This window comes from Pleurodeles waltl, chromosome 3_1, assembly GCF_031143425.1.
Source record: "Pleurodeles waltl isolate 20211129_DDA chromosome 3_1, aPleWal1.hap1.20221129, whole genome shotgun sequence".
Lineage (NCBI taxonomy): Eukaryota > Metazoa > Chordata > Amphibia > Caudata > Salamandridae > Pleurodeles > Pleurodeles waltl.
The window spans coordinates 1,834,464,117-1,834,480,173 of record NC_090440.1 but is presented as its reverse complement, the minus strand read 5'-3'; the positions used below and the strand labels follow the sequence as shown (position 1 = coordinate 1,834,480,173).

The following is a 16,057-nucleotide window of genomic DNA, read 5'->3' as shown; positions in this document are numbered from 1 at the left end:
ATTGTACCTACCTTTGATTTCTTAATTTTGCCATCTTGGAAATTCCGTTGGGGCTAGTACTGTGTCGACGCTGACAGCCCCTAGAAAAAAAGACATGGAAGGAGGAATTACCTGTGAAGTTCTGCAGAGATGTTGAAACTTGGAAAATCAACTTGACTTGCTACAAGTTTAATTTAAAGTAGCCATGCTTAAATTCTTTAAATCATGACCAAACTGTAGCACTTTAACTTGAGCTGATGTTGGTATCTAATAATGACCCTTTTCCCTGTTGTTTTTGGTTATTCCTTCTCATCATGAACAACTGTCTAGTGCCATGACAGTGTTTTTTTGTGGGTTTGTGAAAATGAAACAAACTAAATAAAGATAGGCGTGTGGGAGAAATAACATTGGAGTTGTTAAGCATGAGGACTTGGTCTGGTTGGTAATGTTTGGGTACGTATGAAAGGAGCCAGAAGAGAGTGGAAGAAAGGTGGAAGAAGCAGGGAGCCTGCACGCAGATAGTGAGAAGGCAAAGAAATCATAGAGGTGAAGAAGAAAAGGGAAAGTTTGAGGGGGAGGTAGAAGTGAAATGAAAGATTGTGATTGATGCAGAAAGAAGCAGTCACAATCTTTGAGTTTGGGATTAGATTGGCGGAAAAGGGACGAAGACAATTTAGGCTAAAGGTAGAAGTTGAGGTAAGATCGGTGCCCTGTTGTAATGAGGATCATGCACGTTTGGGGGTCAGGTAAGAATAACACACAAGGGACCGTGTAAAGAGATAGCTGTGAAAAGCTGGAGAGCCTATGCGCTATCTAGAAAGGAGAGGGGGAAGGCAAGGGGTAAGAATCAGACAGGTAAATGGGGCTTTCCAGATTGAAAGTGCTGATTTTATTTTGGCCTACGGGGCTTGCTGTCTGAGACGGTCAAGTGAAGAGCCAGACATATTGAGATTTTTCACACGTCACAGGGTGACTAGATGAATACCGTGGCAAATCCGTTAGGTGGGGACGTGAAGGGTAATAGGCATACCATTGTGTACATGAAGTACCGGTCCTAGGGTTGGCCCAAAATGAGCCAAGTTTTTACAGGAGACAATGTGGCCTAGTGCCTACGGTTGTCCACTGTGCATCAAGGGGGGCAAAACTTCAATCTATGTCTCGGTTCAGCATCCTGTGAATTCAGGCAAATCTCTGTGCTGGAAAAAATATTACTGTAGTATGTGTCTGTTGTGAAGCGCTCTTATGCCATGGCTGATGTTTGTCTCATGTAAAACTTCCAAAAGTACAACGTGGACCGTGCCTGTCACCCAGACTCTGCTATAATCCTCCAGAAATTACAGATGAAGTATTAAGCTGTGATTCCATAAAAGAGATGCCGATGTAGTGGCTGAATTGCACAGTGAGAAACTGGCAAATCTAGGATCAATTCCAGCTTCCCTGTTTGACCAAATTATGTGATCCTAGGCAAATGCTTAATTTCATTAACCTTTATTTTGTTCATGATCACACATCGGAACACAAAAAAATATGTGCAGTCAGGGTGTGTGTTTTACCACACTTCATTTGTTTGATGTAATATACTGTATTTTTGCTGCATGTTTAACCCCTTCGTCACCATGGATGTAATGGTTACGTCCATGGCAGCGCCTGTGTGGTGCCATGGACGTAACCATTATGTCCTGCGACCGCCGCCACCCCCTCCTCCCCCCCCTCTCAGACCAGGGCTGAAAGGGGAATCCCTTCCCCTTCCACCCCCCGTGACGTCAGCGCGTGCTGACAATCACAGAGCCTCCCCCATCGCTCTGGAAGCTCAGCATTTGCATTTCTCTTCTGATCACGTGGGGGAGGCCGAGAGAGGATTCAAAGGGAATGAAAGTTATTTCCTTCCCTTTGAAGTCTCTCTCTGCATTTATGAAAGCAATCCGGCTGTCAAAACGCCCACTAGACACCAGGGATGTCTTTTTTTTTAGGAAACTGACATAAGGGAGTGACCCCTTGGGCAAGGGTCGCTCCCAGGGGGGGCCTTTTTTTTTAAGGCCTTTTGTGCCCCCAGGGGGGGCAGAAACCTCTAGGCACCAGGGATAAAAAAAAAATGTTTGTAGTTTTTTGTTTTAGAGGTGGGGAGCGACCCCTAAGGCAAGGGTCGCTCCCATAGGGGGCAAATTATATTTAGGCCATTTCTGCCCCCATTGGGGGCAGATTGGCCTATTTTTATGAGGCCAATCTGCCCCCAAGGGGGACAGAAACCACTAGACACCAGGTAGTTTTTTTTTTTGTTCGTGAATTTCACGTAAGGGGAGCGACACTTTAGGCAAGGGTCGCTCCCCTGGGGGGCAAATTTATTTTAGGCCATTTCTGCCCCCCAGGGGGGCAGATCAGCCTATTTTAGTTAGGCCGATCTGCCCCTAAGGGGGGCAGAAACCACTAGGCACCAGGGATCTTTTTTTTTGCTCCGTCACGCAAGGGGAGCGACCCCGTAGGCAAGGGTGGCTCCCCAGAGGGGTTGGGGGGCACATTTATTTTAGGCCATTTCTGCCCCCCCTGGGGGCAGATCGGCATATTGTTATTAGGCCAATCTGCCCCCTGGGGGGGGCAGAAACCTCTAGGCGCCAGGGCTAATTTTTTTTGTGTGTTTTATTTTTTGTTTGTTTTTTTAGAGATGGGTAGCGACCCCTTAGGCAAGGGTCGCTCCCCTGGAGGGGCAAATTGTATTTAGGCCATTTCTGCCCGCTTTGGGGGCAGATCGGCCGATTTTAGGTCAATCTGCCCCCAAGGGGTGCAGAAACCACTAGGCACCAGGGATCTTTTTTTTTTGCGCCGTCACGCAATGGGAGCGACCTTGTAGGCAAGGGTCGCTCCCCGGGGGGGGGGGGGACAAATTTATTTTAGGCCATTTCTGCCCCCCGGGGGCAGATCGGCCTATTTTTATTAGGCGATCTGCCCCCGGTGGGGCAGAACCCTCTAGGCGCCAGGGCAAATTTTTTTTTTGTGTGTTTTTTTTTTGGTTGGTTTGTTTTTTTTAGAGATGGGGAGCGACCCCTTAGGCAAGGGTCGCTCCCCTGGAGGGGAAAATTGTATTTAGACCATTTCTGCCACCCTTGGGGGCAAATCGGCCAATTTTAGGTGAATCTGCCCCCAAGGGGGGCAGAAACCACTGGGCACCAGGGATCTTTTTTTTGGCGCCAATGTCACGCAAGGGGAGCAACCTTGTAGGCAAAGGTCGCTCCCAGGGGGTGATGGGGGAATTTATTTTAGGCCATTTCTGCCCCCCCCCCCCCCCCCGGGGGCAGATCGGCCTATTGTTATTAGGCTGATCTGCCCCCGGGGGGGGGGGGGGCAGAAACTTCTAGGCACCGGGCAATTTTTTTTTTTTTTTTTTTTTTAGAGATGGGGAGCGACCCCTTAGGCAAGGGTCGCTCCCCTGGAGGGGCAAATTGTATTTAGGCCATTTCTGCCTGCTTTGGGGGGCAGATCGGCCGATTTTAGGTCAATCTGCCACCAAGGGGGGTAGAAACCACTAGGCACCAGGGATCTTTTTTTTTGCGCCGTCACGCAAGGGGAGCGACCTTGTAGGCAAGGGTCGCTCCCCGGGGGAGGGGGTTACATTTATTTTAGACCATTTTTTTTTTTTTTTTTTTTTAGAGATGGGGAGTGACCCCTTAGGCAAGGGTCGCTCCCCTTTAGGGGCAAATTGTATTTAGACCATTTCTGCCCCCGGACGCTTTTAGGTGAATCTGCCCCCAAGGGGGGCAGAAACCAGTAGGCACCGGGGATCTTTTTTTTTTTTTGCGCCGTCACGAAAGGGGAGCGACCTTGTAGGCAGGGTTCGCTCCCCGGGTGGAGGGGGCAAATTTATTTTAGGCCATTTCTGCCCCCCTAGGGCCGGCTGAGCTAGAGGCCAAAATCCACAGGTAGGCACTTTTCAAAAAACACCTCTGTTTTCTGTGAAAAAATGTGATGTGTCCACGTTGTGTTTTGGGCCATTTCCTTTCGTGGGCGCTTGGCCCACCCACACAAGTGAGGTACCATTTTTATCGGGAGACTTGGGGGAATGCTGGTTAGAAGGACATTTGTGGCTCCTCTCAGATTCCAGAACTTTCTGTCACCGAAATGAGAGGAAAAAGTGTTTTTTTGGCCAAATTTTGAGGTTTGCAAAGGATTCTGGGTAACAGAACCTGGTCAGAGCCCCACAAGTCACCCCATCTTAGATTCCCCTAGGTGTTTAGTTTTCATAAATGTGCTGGTTTGCTAGGTTTCCCTAGGTGCCGGCTGAGCTAGAGGCCAAAATCCACAGGTAGGCACTGTTTTCTGTGAAAAAATTTGATGTGTCCATGTTGTGTTTTGGGCCATTTCCTTTCGTGGGCGCTAGGCCTACCCACACAAGTGAGGTACCATTTTTATCGGGAGACTTGGGGGAACGCTGTGTGGAAGGAAATTTGTGGCTCCTCTCAGATTCCAGAACTTTTTGTCACCGAAATGTGAGGAAAATTTGTTTTTTTTAGCCAAATTTTGAGGTTTGCAAAGGATTCTGGGTAACAGAACCTGGTCAGAGCCCTACAAGTCACCCCATCTTGGATTCCCCTAGGTCTCTAGTTTTCAAAAAGGCACAGGTTTGGTAGGTTTCCCTAGGTGCCGGCTGAGCTACGGGCCAAAATCTACAGGTAGGCACTTTGCAAAAAACACCTCTGTTTTCTGTAAAAAAAAAAAATAAATGGGATGTGTCCACGTTGTGTTTTGGGCCATTTCCTTTCGTGGGCGCTAAGCCTACCCACACAAGTGAGGTACCATTTTTATCGGGAGACTTGGGGGAACATAGAATAGCAAAACAAGTGTTATTGCCCCTTGTCTTTCTCTACATTTTTTCCTTCCAAATATAAGAGAATGTGTAAAAAAGACGTCTATTTGAGAAATGCCCTGTAATTCACATACTAGTATGGGCACCCCGGAATTCAGAGATGTGCAAATAACCACTGCTCCTCAACACCTTATCTTGTGCCCATTTTGGAAATACAAAGGTTTTCTTGATAGCTAATTTTTACTCTTTATATTTCAGCAAATTAATTGCTGTATACCTGGTATAGAATGAAAACCCACTGCAGGGTGCAGGTCATTTATTGGCTCTGGGTACCTAGAGTTCTTGATGAACCTACAAGCCCTATAAATCCCCACAACCAGAAGAGTCCTGCAGACGCAACGGTATATTGCTTTCAAAAATCTGACATTGCAGGAAAAAGTTACAGAGTAAAACGTAGAGAAAAATTGCAGATTTTTTCACCTCAATTTCATATTTTTTTTTTTTCAGTTGTTATTTTCTGTAGGAAACCCTTGTAGGATCTACACAAATTACCCCTTGCTGAATTCAGAATTTTGTCTACTTTTCAGAAATGTTTCGGTTTCTGGGATCCAGCATTGGTTTCACGCCAATTTCTGTCACTGACTGGAAGGAGGCTGAAAGCACAAAAAATCGTAAAAATGGGGTATGTCCCAGTAAAATGTCAAAATTGTGTTGAAAAATTGGGTTTTCTGATTCAAGTCTGCCTGTTCCTGACAGCTGGGAAGCTGGTGATTTTAGCACTGCAAACCCTTTGTTGTTGCCATTTTTAGGGGGAAAAAAACACAAGCCTTCTTCTGCAGCCCCTTTTTCCCATTTTTTTGAAAAAATACGAAATTTTCACTGTATTTTGGCTAGTTTCTTGGCCTCCTGCTGGGAAACCCACAAAGTCTGGGTACCCCTAGAATTCCTAGGATGTTGGAAAACAAGGACGCAAATTTGGCGTGGGTAGCTTATGTGGACAAAAAGTTATGAGGGCCTAAGCGCAAACTGCCCCAAATAGCCAAAAAAAGGCTTGCCACCTGAGGGGGAAAAGGCCTGGCAGCGAAGGGGTTCATAAGAAGGTAGCTCAGATACAGGGTACACATGAACCATGTCCTGCCTCTTATTCCGTGCCACTGGAACTATGCAGTTTTACAGTTGCTATGTTTTCTGCATACTTATGGATTTGTCGCATTTGTGGCATAAGCTATCTGCTTCATAATCTGTAAAATTATTTTATTTCTGGCTCAAACCCATCAAACATTACTAAGAACACAACATTTGTCAGTGCACAGAGGAAATCCCGTCGCAAAGGTTAAATGGTCACCATTATATTGCTTATTTCTTTATTTGAATAGATGACAAAATAAGGAGATAATATCACAAAATGTGCCGCCTTATGCCACATAATTTGCCTTTTTTTGCTGCATAAATAAGTAAACCCAGCCACCTAATTTGGTTCTTTCTTGACACATAATTCAGAGGTCCTGCTCTTAGTTCCCCAATACCATAATCATCAGGACAAGGCCTGCAATGGTTTCTAAGTTCATGTTTAAAAACCTCTCAGTTTAACTAAATACATCTCATCTCAATGCACCAAGTTAAAACGCTTGTGTGTGTTAAAGAAGTGTGTGTGTGTTTTTGTAAAATTTTTGATGTTTGACTCCCTTTTCTCCATCCTAGGTAAGGGGATATTTGTTATTTATTTTGTTGTGAAGCCTGCCAGACACTTTGCTTTTCATTCACACAAGGGCAGGGCTCACTTCACACCTACGGTCCATCTAATCACCGCTGTCATGCAGATGCACTGGTTAGATTCTGATGCCTTTTCAGCCCAGCTCAGCTACGCCAGGCCCAGGAGAGCCCAGGGGAGGGGGCCCTTCCCTTGGGCCTGGCAGCGCTGAACCACTGCCGCTCCCTGAGCTTTGTACCACTGAACCTTTATAAAAGCTGGTGCGAGGCCCCTTAGTTATGCGTAGGCGCGGGGCCCTGGGCAGCAGGCCATACTGCCCACGCCTGGCACCGGTCCTGTGTACATGTTATGTCAAACTAAATAAAGGGCATGAGCATGTGTGTATAGTCTCAAAAAACATAAACGTGTGTGTCTGCACATGAACTCTCACAACCTATGAAAAATCCATCATTCCAGAACTACCATAGCAACCATTCAGAAAGAAATGCCTGTCTGAACCGCATTGAATATATGTTTGCATGCAATCTGATGAAAGCTTTTGTGTAGAACCAAAAAGCCCCATGTGGTCCTCCTAATCCGTGCAAAGGCTTTTACCAATCGACCAACCATTTAATTTAAAAGCAATGTATAATCAAATGTAAATATCGTGTGAGACTCACTTTCCTTTACCTTATTATTACCCCCATCATCAGTGAAAAGCAAATCCTGTTACTCCAAAATTTCCCTTAACATTTTTCTGAAGTCCACGAAGGCGATCGAATTAGCTGCTAGCTCTCTTAGTAGCAGTTCAGAAATATGCGTGGTAGCAGACAGGGAAACATTTATGATCATTAAAACACTGGCATAACAGTAAAATGATGGGGTCCCCTCTGCAGAATGTGAGATGGGGACTCTGAATCGCCCAGAACACACAGATTTGTATTGCCATTGGGCTGAATGCCCTCCTCCCCCTGGAGGATTGGGGAGCACCCCTAAGCTTTAGGAATTGCAGGGGCCAGCGTTATGTCCCTGCATTAAATCACTACTCAAACTACCTTTCTTGGAGAACAGGGTGTTTTGGGCTTTACATGTGGATTGATCAGCGTTTTGCATTCCATTGGTTTAATTTCGTTCTCTTTCATTACTCTGCAGTGTACATTAAATTGCTGAAGCCTTCAGGTTCCCTAATACTTTTGGGTTTTATTCCATTCCTTTCTTGCTAGGAACATTAATGGTGCAAAGTCACAGTTTGGGCATTTTCCAATAGGAGATGATCTCTGGCTATTCCAGTCTACTTATATTCTGGGGCTGAAATTGTGAGTTATAGTGCGTCATCTACTGCATCAATACATTGCTGTTTGCCTCTTTTGGATAAACGTGTTGGGATGTTTTACCTAGATGGTCAGTTCGGGAATTCTATATAAGCACCTAATCTGTCTGTGCCTTTGTTCTCTTCTCGCATTGTAAACGCTCTTTGCAACTGTTGCCTTGAGTTGTTGGCTCCAGTGGGATTCACCATAAAATTTGCAATGATGACCTATCTTTGCCGTTCGTGGGATTTACACATTTACTCATAGCCGGACATCTTGGTGTTGTTTAGACTCTCAGTTGCTAGGCTGACTGCACATGGTCACTGATCTGGAAGCATGAAAAATACCTAGCTTTTAATGTCAATGTTTTTATTCTGTGCTCCTCCTTGTCCTCTGAAAAGTGATTGCTGTACTAAGCACATTTACTGTGACACTGAAAGATTTGCCCACTTGTTTCTGACCATCGGTCATTTGGCCGGCCTGTGCTTTAATTGGGAGGCTCGGTGTACCCTAGATATAGCTACTGAACCACTTCTGAAAACTGAGCAATGTAACATATTAAGTCTGTTTTTTGGGCATAAAACTGATCACCTTGTAATGAAATTTCATCCAAAAATCTTGTACCCTTGTCTGACCTTTTCAAAGGCAATGAAATGGGTTCCTCTTTGTGTCTTTCTTTGTGCAATTCCTTTATTTTCGGTTGTACATCGGAAAGATCATCTTGGACCATGCCGCTTGCATCATTACATTAAAAGCATAATTGGAGATGGATAAAATTATTTTCGGAATTCAGACTGGACTGTATTATTTGGGACTGAGACTGCTGTGATTTGTGCATGGCTTGTTCCGCTCTGTAAAAGTACTGGTGAGTTATTGACAACAGTATGGAATGTGACTCACTGTGACTACTAGTGGCTGAGATTAATTCAAGTGTTTCTCTCGTCACCTTTTGACCTCTCTACCCCTCTGTCAGCTCGTTTTGACCACCTCAGCGCATATTAATAAGAAGCACCTGGCACTCTCTGCTGGGTACCCCCAAACGTTTTGCCTTCACCCCTCTTTTTTCTGAATTTGTTTTTGTTGCCTTTAAGACTCTGTGCACCACTGCTAACCAGTGCTAAATGGATTGTGCTTCCTCCCTAAAATGTGGTAAAGATGGCCTACACTTGATTGGCACTTTTAATTTACTTGCTAGTCTCTAGCTTATGGTGCTGCATGGGCCTGTAAATTAAATGCTTCTAGTGGACAGCAGCACTCATTGTGCCACCCACCAAAGTAGTACTTTAATACGTGCCTCAGGCCTGCCACTGCAGCCTGTAGCGTAGGTTTAAAATTGCCATTTTGATCTGTCAAAATATACTTTTGTCCCACCGAAAACCTTCCATTTTAATATCTATAAGTCACCCCTACAGTAGGCTCTAAAAGCTCATAGGGCAGAGTTCATGGTATTTAAAAAGTAGGACATGTGGGTTAAGTTTTACATATTGTGGTAATAAAATGATACATTAAGGACAGTGCCATTCCAAGATGTTAGCCTGGTTTAGATGCAGTGGGTGTGAGGAGTGTGGCCCACTCCAGATGAAATGAGAGGCAAGCTTACAGTCCAGTAGCATTTATGGGGAGCTGCCGGATGTGCTTAAAATGGAGAAAAAAAAATAGAAGGAAGCCAACGGAAGCTGACTGCAAAAAGAAGAAAATTGAACACTAAAGGTCTGGTCTACCAACCCTGGCTCTGAAGTAATTTTCAGGTGTATGTGCAGAATATTTAATGCAATAATTGCTGTCACTTGCAGGACAATAGAGAAAATTGCTTTAGTATGATTATCCACTGTCCTTCTATGTTTAGATGTGTATCTGAGTATTTTATATGAATTCTTTTGATTATAAGAGTGTGGCAAACAGTTAAAGTTATCAGTCCAGATCTTAAAAGTAGTTTAATACACACACGCACCTTAGTACTACATGACAATACAAATATCTACAACATTGCACTTAGTAAAAGAGTGTACAATCCCTCATTAGGAAATCTACCACGGATTGTTGCTGTGTAAATTTTCTTCCCACAATATACAGTCCCACCTTAGGAAATCTACCAAGGGTTGTCACAGTGTAACTTTTCTTCTCCCTAAGGTTTATTAATGGGGAAAACAACTCCAACCCCTTTGACTATTATGGTAATGTGTAAGATTCCATGCAACAAAGTATGCGTCTACAGGCAAGACATGCATCACAGTGTGATGATGATTCACCTTTATGGCCAACTGGCCTTAAAATATGCTTTATATGATGAATAAGTCAGGCTAAACAAACAGATGACATCTTACGTTCGCTTTGACACACCACCAAAATCAGCTCTACCCTACTATATTGGGCATAAACCTCCAAACTAGACACAAAATGCAATAGAAGCACCCTTTTTCAGTGGAAGCACACAACTTCTACTCAATGAAAAGCTCATAGAGAAAGTGATCAACATAAGGTCAAACGAGACCTTGGTTAAAATGAAAAAGATATTTTGGTTAAATATCTGTACTCAAAAATATTCCCCACCATTTCAAGAATGCTTTTTAGGTTCAGCGCACAAGCGCTCTGACATGTTGTAATCTATCGTTGGGCTTTTAACCATACCCACTGCACGCCCATCACTTTCACTCGTTTGTGGGCTTGCCGTTCAAAAATCCTTTGTTATCATTAGTAAATGCTTTAAGTTTGTCCATCCTTGGGGTGGTTTTGATACCGCCTTGGGCAGCAACCGTAACATGGATAAGTGCACGTTTGCCGATATGTTTGACTGCAAACAAACTTCTTTTTCCTTTTGAGTCTCTCTTTCACGCTCACGGCGGCCGTGGCGCTTTGAATTGGCTTGTTTGTGTCTGTCTCTTTTCCTCTTTCACTCAGTACAGCTGGAATTCTCTTCTCACTGTCAGGCATAATGACAGACTTAGCTGTTAACAATACTTTATCACACATATAAAATGTTAACATATTGCGAGAAAGCTAAAGGATTTTAGGAGGCCTTGAGGGCAACTTCCCATACATTATAGACACAATCTGATACTCAGTAGTGCCTCTCAATGTATCACAATAAATATATGTAATAAAAAAAATAGTACAAGGGAGACAAGAATTTTAAGCCAGATCAAAAAGAGGGGTCGAGTGACCTGAAAGGAAAGCATAAAACGTTATTCTTTCTTAAAGCAAATCTAGTAGGCAACATTAAAATGTATGTAGGGAAAGTACAAACTCCAACGATCTTTGTGCGGGATCTGAAAGTGAGTCAGCTGTACATAAAAGGTTATCAAAAATAGTTTTTCTTAGTTACGTTTTACATCCAAGATTTTTTTTTTTGGTATTGCCTGGATATTTAACGGTTCCTTTAAATATCATGTTTTGCCAAATATAACTGCAAAATGCGTTTTGGTTTTCAAACGTGCGAGCTGGCAGGGAATTAACTGGTCTCCCTTGTCACAAAACACACTTTCACTCCACCAACATTCACTTGCACCGCCCCCCCCCTTTCTGTGCTGGTCTGTGTCTGTGTTTGCCTCTCACATGTTCCTGTCTGAGAGCTTACAGCACTCTTTTTCTCTCTATTTCCACCAAACGGTGAGTGAGGTGCACCGCACCGGAGTAGGAAGTGGGCGACGGCCATACTGAAGGAAGTGTGTCAATATTCCACACACATTACTTCGCATACCATTAGGATGCATCATTTGTTCCACCTGACCCCACACCATTACTTCTACATGACCTTTACTTCCCCCACTATTAGTCCAGCACCCTATTAGTTTGATGTGGCCTTTACTTCCCTGCACTCCTGCGTTGTTTGGTGAGTTGGACCTAAAATGGAACTTTAATTCATTCAACTTTATTTCACCATGGCTTTGCTATAATAACTCCACTTGCCCCGGTAAACACAAACGCCCAGGAAAATATAAGGACCCAATCCCTAAATCACATGAATTTTGGGGTGACTTGGGAGTCGGTCTGCCAACCACACTTTTCTCAAGTTCGTCCAAGTTTGTGGTCTCTCTCTCTTCCTCCTTCTCTCTCATTCTCACTTTTTCTTTCTCATCTAGAGACAGCTTTATCTCTCTCGCCAACCTCATATATTCTAAAAATATCATACTAAAAATACAAACAAATACACACATATGGGTCTTTTGGTCAGCCCTCTTCAGCTATTGGCCGGTTCAAATGCTGTTCACAGTTAGCTTCTGTCCACCACAGCATATAGGACAAGGTAATGGATCAGCCCACTTCAGTCTTTAGCTCACTTCACTGTGACTGACAACATTTTACTTGTGCACTTCCAGCAAAAAAAACATAGTTTACTTCGGTGCTAAGGCTTTTGGACCAATTTCTGATTTCATTCCTTCTTTAATTTCATGCTTTTTGTAACTATTTTGCAATAGGTAATTTTTTGCTTATTTTTCAAATTGTTTGTGTGCCACTTTTTGATGGCAGGGTCTTTATTTTTTATTTCTTATAAACTTTTAATGCCACTACATGAACCCCATAATGTACTGTCAACTTATTTTGTAATGCTCTGAAAGGGAAAGCAGGTGCATATGTGGCAGTGTAGTGCTCCTTTCCACTCCTCGGCATGGACACAATAGACAGACTTTCATCTCTATAGCATGCGTTGTGAAATAGGCAAAATAGTCTGTCTATTATAATACAATTGTAAATTGTATTTATGTACGGCTCACTACCTCTGATGAGGCACTGAAGTGCTTTGTGGTGAGTGGCATGCTACCCTGTAAGTCAGCGCTATAGGTAAGGGGGCCAGTAGATTTTGAAGAAGATTTTGCTTTCTTGTGGATTAGTGGTGTTATGTGTGTTAAGTTAGTGCTCATTGAGACCTCATGCAGTTACTGTTTATTTTTAGGTCGAGCGCGCAAGTGCTTTGACCTATAGTAAGTATTGTGAGCTTTTAACCACGACCACCACACGCCTATCACTTTCACTCGTTCATGGGCTTGCCTTTCAAAACTCCTTTATTATCATTGTTAAATGCTTTACGTTTGTCCCTCCTTGGGGCGGTGCCACCTTGCAAACTACCCCTGTTACATGGATAACTGTTACATGGATAATTGCATGATTCCCGATACGTTTGACTGCAAGCAAACTTCTTTTTCCTTTTGTGTCTCTCCTTCATGCTCATGATTATTGCGGCTGTGGTGCTTTGAATCGGCTTGCTTATGTCAACTGTTTTACTTTTCACTTTCAATATAAGTGGCAAGAAAAGTCCAGTTGGGAATTTACAATGTTATTACCTCTAACTCAAGCAAACGTGAAACCCATTGCATTGCAAATGCTAGTTTTCTTTTCTAAGTGTGTTACCGTAAAAGAAATAACTGTCACATGGAGACTATGAGGAACTCTTAAATGTTTTACCCTTAAATGTGAGAACTGTACATTTTAAAAAATTGGAAAGACTAATTATTACATATTAGTTTTTTTCTGAAAGTAGGAATATTTACAATCTTTGGGTAACACTTGTGTAATGAAATACTTTTCCACCTAAATATTTTCTTGCAAAGAAGATTTATGCAGTTTATTTCTGTGTGATAATTGCCTGAATAATACACCACTTGGTATATTTTGTCCTAATCAGTTCCCGTTTATTTTTTTAGGGAGTTGGTTTGTCAGTTCATGGGGATTTCAGAGTCGCAACAGAGAAAACACTTTTTGCGATGCCAGAGACAGCAATAGGTAAACTCTCATTTTAATGTGTAAATTATATAACATTGCGTATCAATAAAACATTTTCCAGTTTCTATTGTTTTTTTAAATAAATATTTGTATTTTGTTTTTTGTCAACCAAACTAAAGAAGAGACCAGTACAATCAGGCAATCAACGCCCCCCAGGCATTAACATAGTACATTGAGAACAAAATGTGATAATGTTAACTCATAGCATCATATCAGACAATCAACATCTTGGCAGTCACGGGTGGCAGCAAGTAGATACGTGGGCTCTGTGTTACATAGGTAGTGTTTGGTCTTGGCTAGCATCCTGTGTGTATGTCACGGTCACCAGCCCATAGTAGGTCCTCCACCAGGCCCACACCCTCCCAAACTTGCGAGCGCATCCTCTATTGTGGTAGACAACCTTTGCTGCGGCCATAAACATGTCCATACCTGCTCCCCATTCAAATATAGTAGGCATTTCTGTTGCTCCCCAGTGTCTGGATTAATCTCTTTTGGCCACCACAAGACCTAATGCACAGAACAATAACTTAAATCAGGGAATGTCTACATCATTTAGGATTCACAACAAGATACATTTTGGTTTGAGCGGGATCTGCAGCCCCAGTATGGAGGTAAGTTCCTGGGTTATCACCTTCCAGGAATTCTGAATAGTATGGCAATCCCAGAGTGTATGGACGAAGGAGCCGCTGTCTGACCCGCATCACAAGCGCTGTGGCGAGGGAGCCCTCCCCATATGGTGTAGTTTCTGTCTGTCATAGTTGGCCCTGCAGAAAATTATAAATGGAAACAGGCATAGGCAGGATTTAATGACTACTTCTTGTGAATGCATGCCTGCCCTTCCCAGTCCAGGTCGTCTAACTCCCCCAGGTCCGGGCCCCATCTTATTCTTAATGTACCCAAGTTGTCTGGTATGTTGTTATTAGTCATTTTATATGTGCAGGAGACGGCTGCCCTCCCCAATTCTTCCATTATTAGCCTTCCCTCTAGCGTGGGCGTATTCTGGAATTTCATTGTTCCCCAATCCCTGGGCCCGCCATGCATGGCGGAACTGCACATATTTCAGGAATTGAGAATGGTGCATGATGTACTCTGCCTGTAGGGAAGAGAAGAACGCAATGTCTCCTGATTCAAGGATATCTCCTACTTTGGAGATTCCAGTCCTGTCCCAGGACCCAAAGGCCCATAGTTTTGCTAATTCTTTTAGCTGCGACCCCTTCCATAGAGGTGTCTCTCTAGTGACTTTTTATGCCCAACCTAGGGTTTTGGTGGCCTTACGACATGCTGTTATCACGACTTGTGTGGCTGGAAGGAGGCCCTTTAGACATGCCCCCGTAAAGGTAATGTAGATGGGAGTTCCGAACCAGTTGGTCTCGTTCTAAATGGTAGGTAGGGTGGTCCTGTGGGGTGTGGATCCAGTCATTTGATAATCAAATGTGTTGCCCAGTAATAGCCTTCCAGGTCTGGAAGGGCCAGTCCTCCATTGTATGGATTGCACTATAAAGTCTTGGTCTCAATCCACAGATGGCGGCCACCCCACAATAGGGTTATCATTTCAGTATTAATTTTGACAAATGTCGTCTGGGGAAATGGGTAATACGTGTTTTGTAGTGCATATAATAATTTAGGAAGAGTGATCATTTTAAAGAGGTCTACACACCCCTACAACGTAAGAGGGAGCCTTCCCCAGCGTACCAGGTCCTCCTGGAATTTTAAAACGACTCTGGCCAGATTGCTGAAGGCACAGGTTTCGTTGTTAGCGTCAAGACGATTCCCAGGTATTTGAAGCCATCTGTGGCAACCCTGAGGCTCAGCGGTATCAGTGGGGGGTATTGCAGCTCCCTTAGGGAGTATAGTATCAATTTGTCCCAGTTGATTTTGTAACCCGAGTGGGCCTCATATTCCTGTAGGGTTCTAAAGAGAACAGGGATAGTGCCTGCAGGGTCGGTGACATAGAGGAGTATATCATCTGTGTAGAATATTTTTTCCTTTCGCCCAACTCTGTGAGAGATCTAGAATCAATGTATGTCGAGATGTTGTCTTATTGTGTTCGCAAGCGGTTCCAGTGTAAGGACAAACGGTAGAGGGGACATCCCTGACTGGTACCTTTGGCTATTGGGAAGTCACCAGAAGTGATTCAGTTGATTCTAACTGCCGCCACTGGGTTGTGGTACAAGAGTGCCACCCATTTTCTGAAGTTAGTTAGGGCCGAATCCAAATTTATGCTGTGTTTGTTCTAAGAAGGGCCAATGGACGGCATCAAAGGCCTCTTCTGCACCCAGGGACAGGAAGATGTGTGGTGCAGTCCACGTGTGGACCATAGTAAGCCAGTTGTGCGTTTGTGGGAGATTGTCATGTCAGTCTTCCTGGCATAAAGCCGGTGTTATCCTGGTGGATTAATTTGGATATGACCTGCAAGAGACATGTTGCTAGGATAGTCGCAAAAACTTTTATTTTAACGTTCAATAATGAAATCGGGCGATAAGAGAAGCAGCTGTCTTTCTGTTTCCCCTCTTTTGGTATTGCCACGATAAGGACTTTCCTGAAGTCTGGAGGAAGTTACCTTTG

At 43.6% G+C, this 16,057-nt stretch overlaps 1 protein-coding gene across 1 annotated transcript in view; it reads left to right on the top strand.

Moving 5' to 3' along the window:
• HIBCH (3-hydroxyisobutyryl-CoA hydrolase) overlaps positions 1 to 16,057 on the top strand; it is a 671,455-nt gene that overhangs the window by 365,917 nt on the left and 289,481 nt on the right. Inside the window, exon 7 of the mRNA XM_069225902.1 lies at positions 13,414 to 13,492. Within this exon, the coding sequence (XP_069082003.1) occupies positions 13,414 to 13,492 (79 nt within the window). The remainder of the gene's footprint in view (positions 1 to 13,413; positions 13,493 to 16,057) is intronic.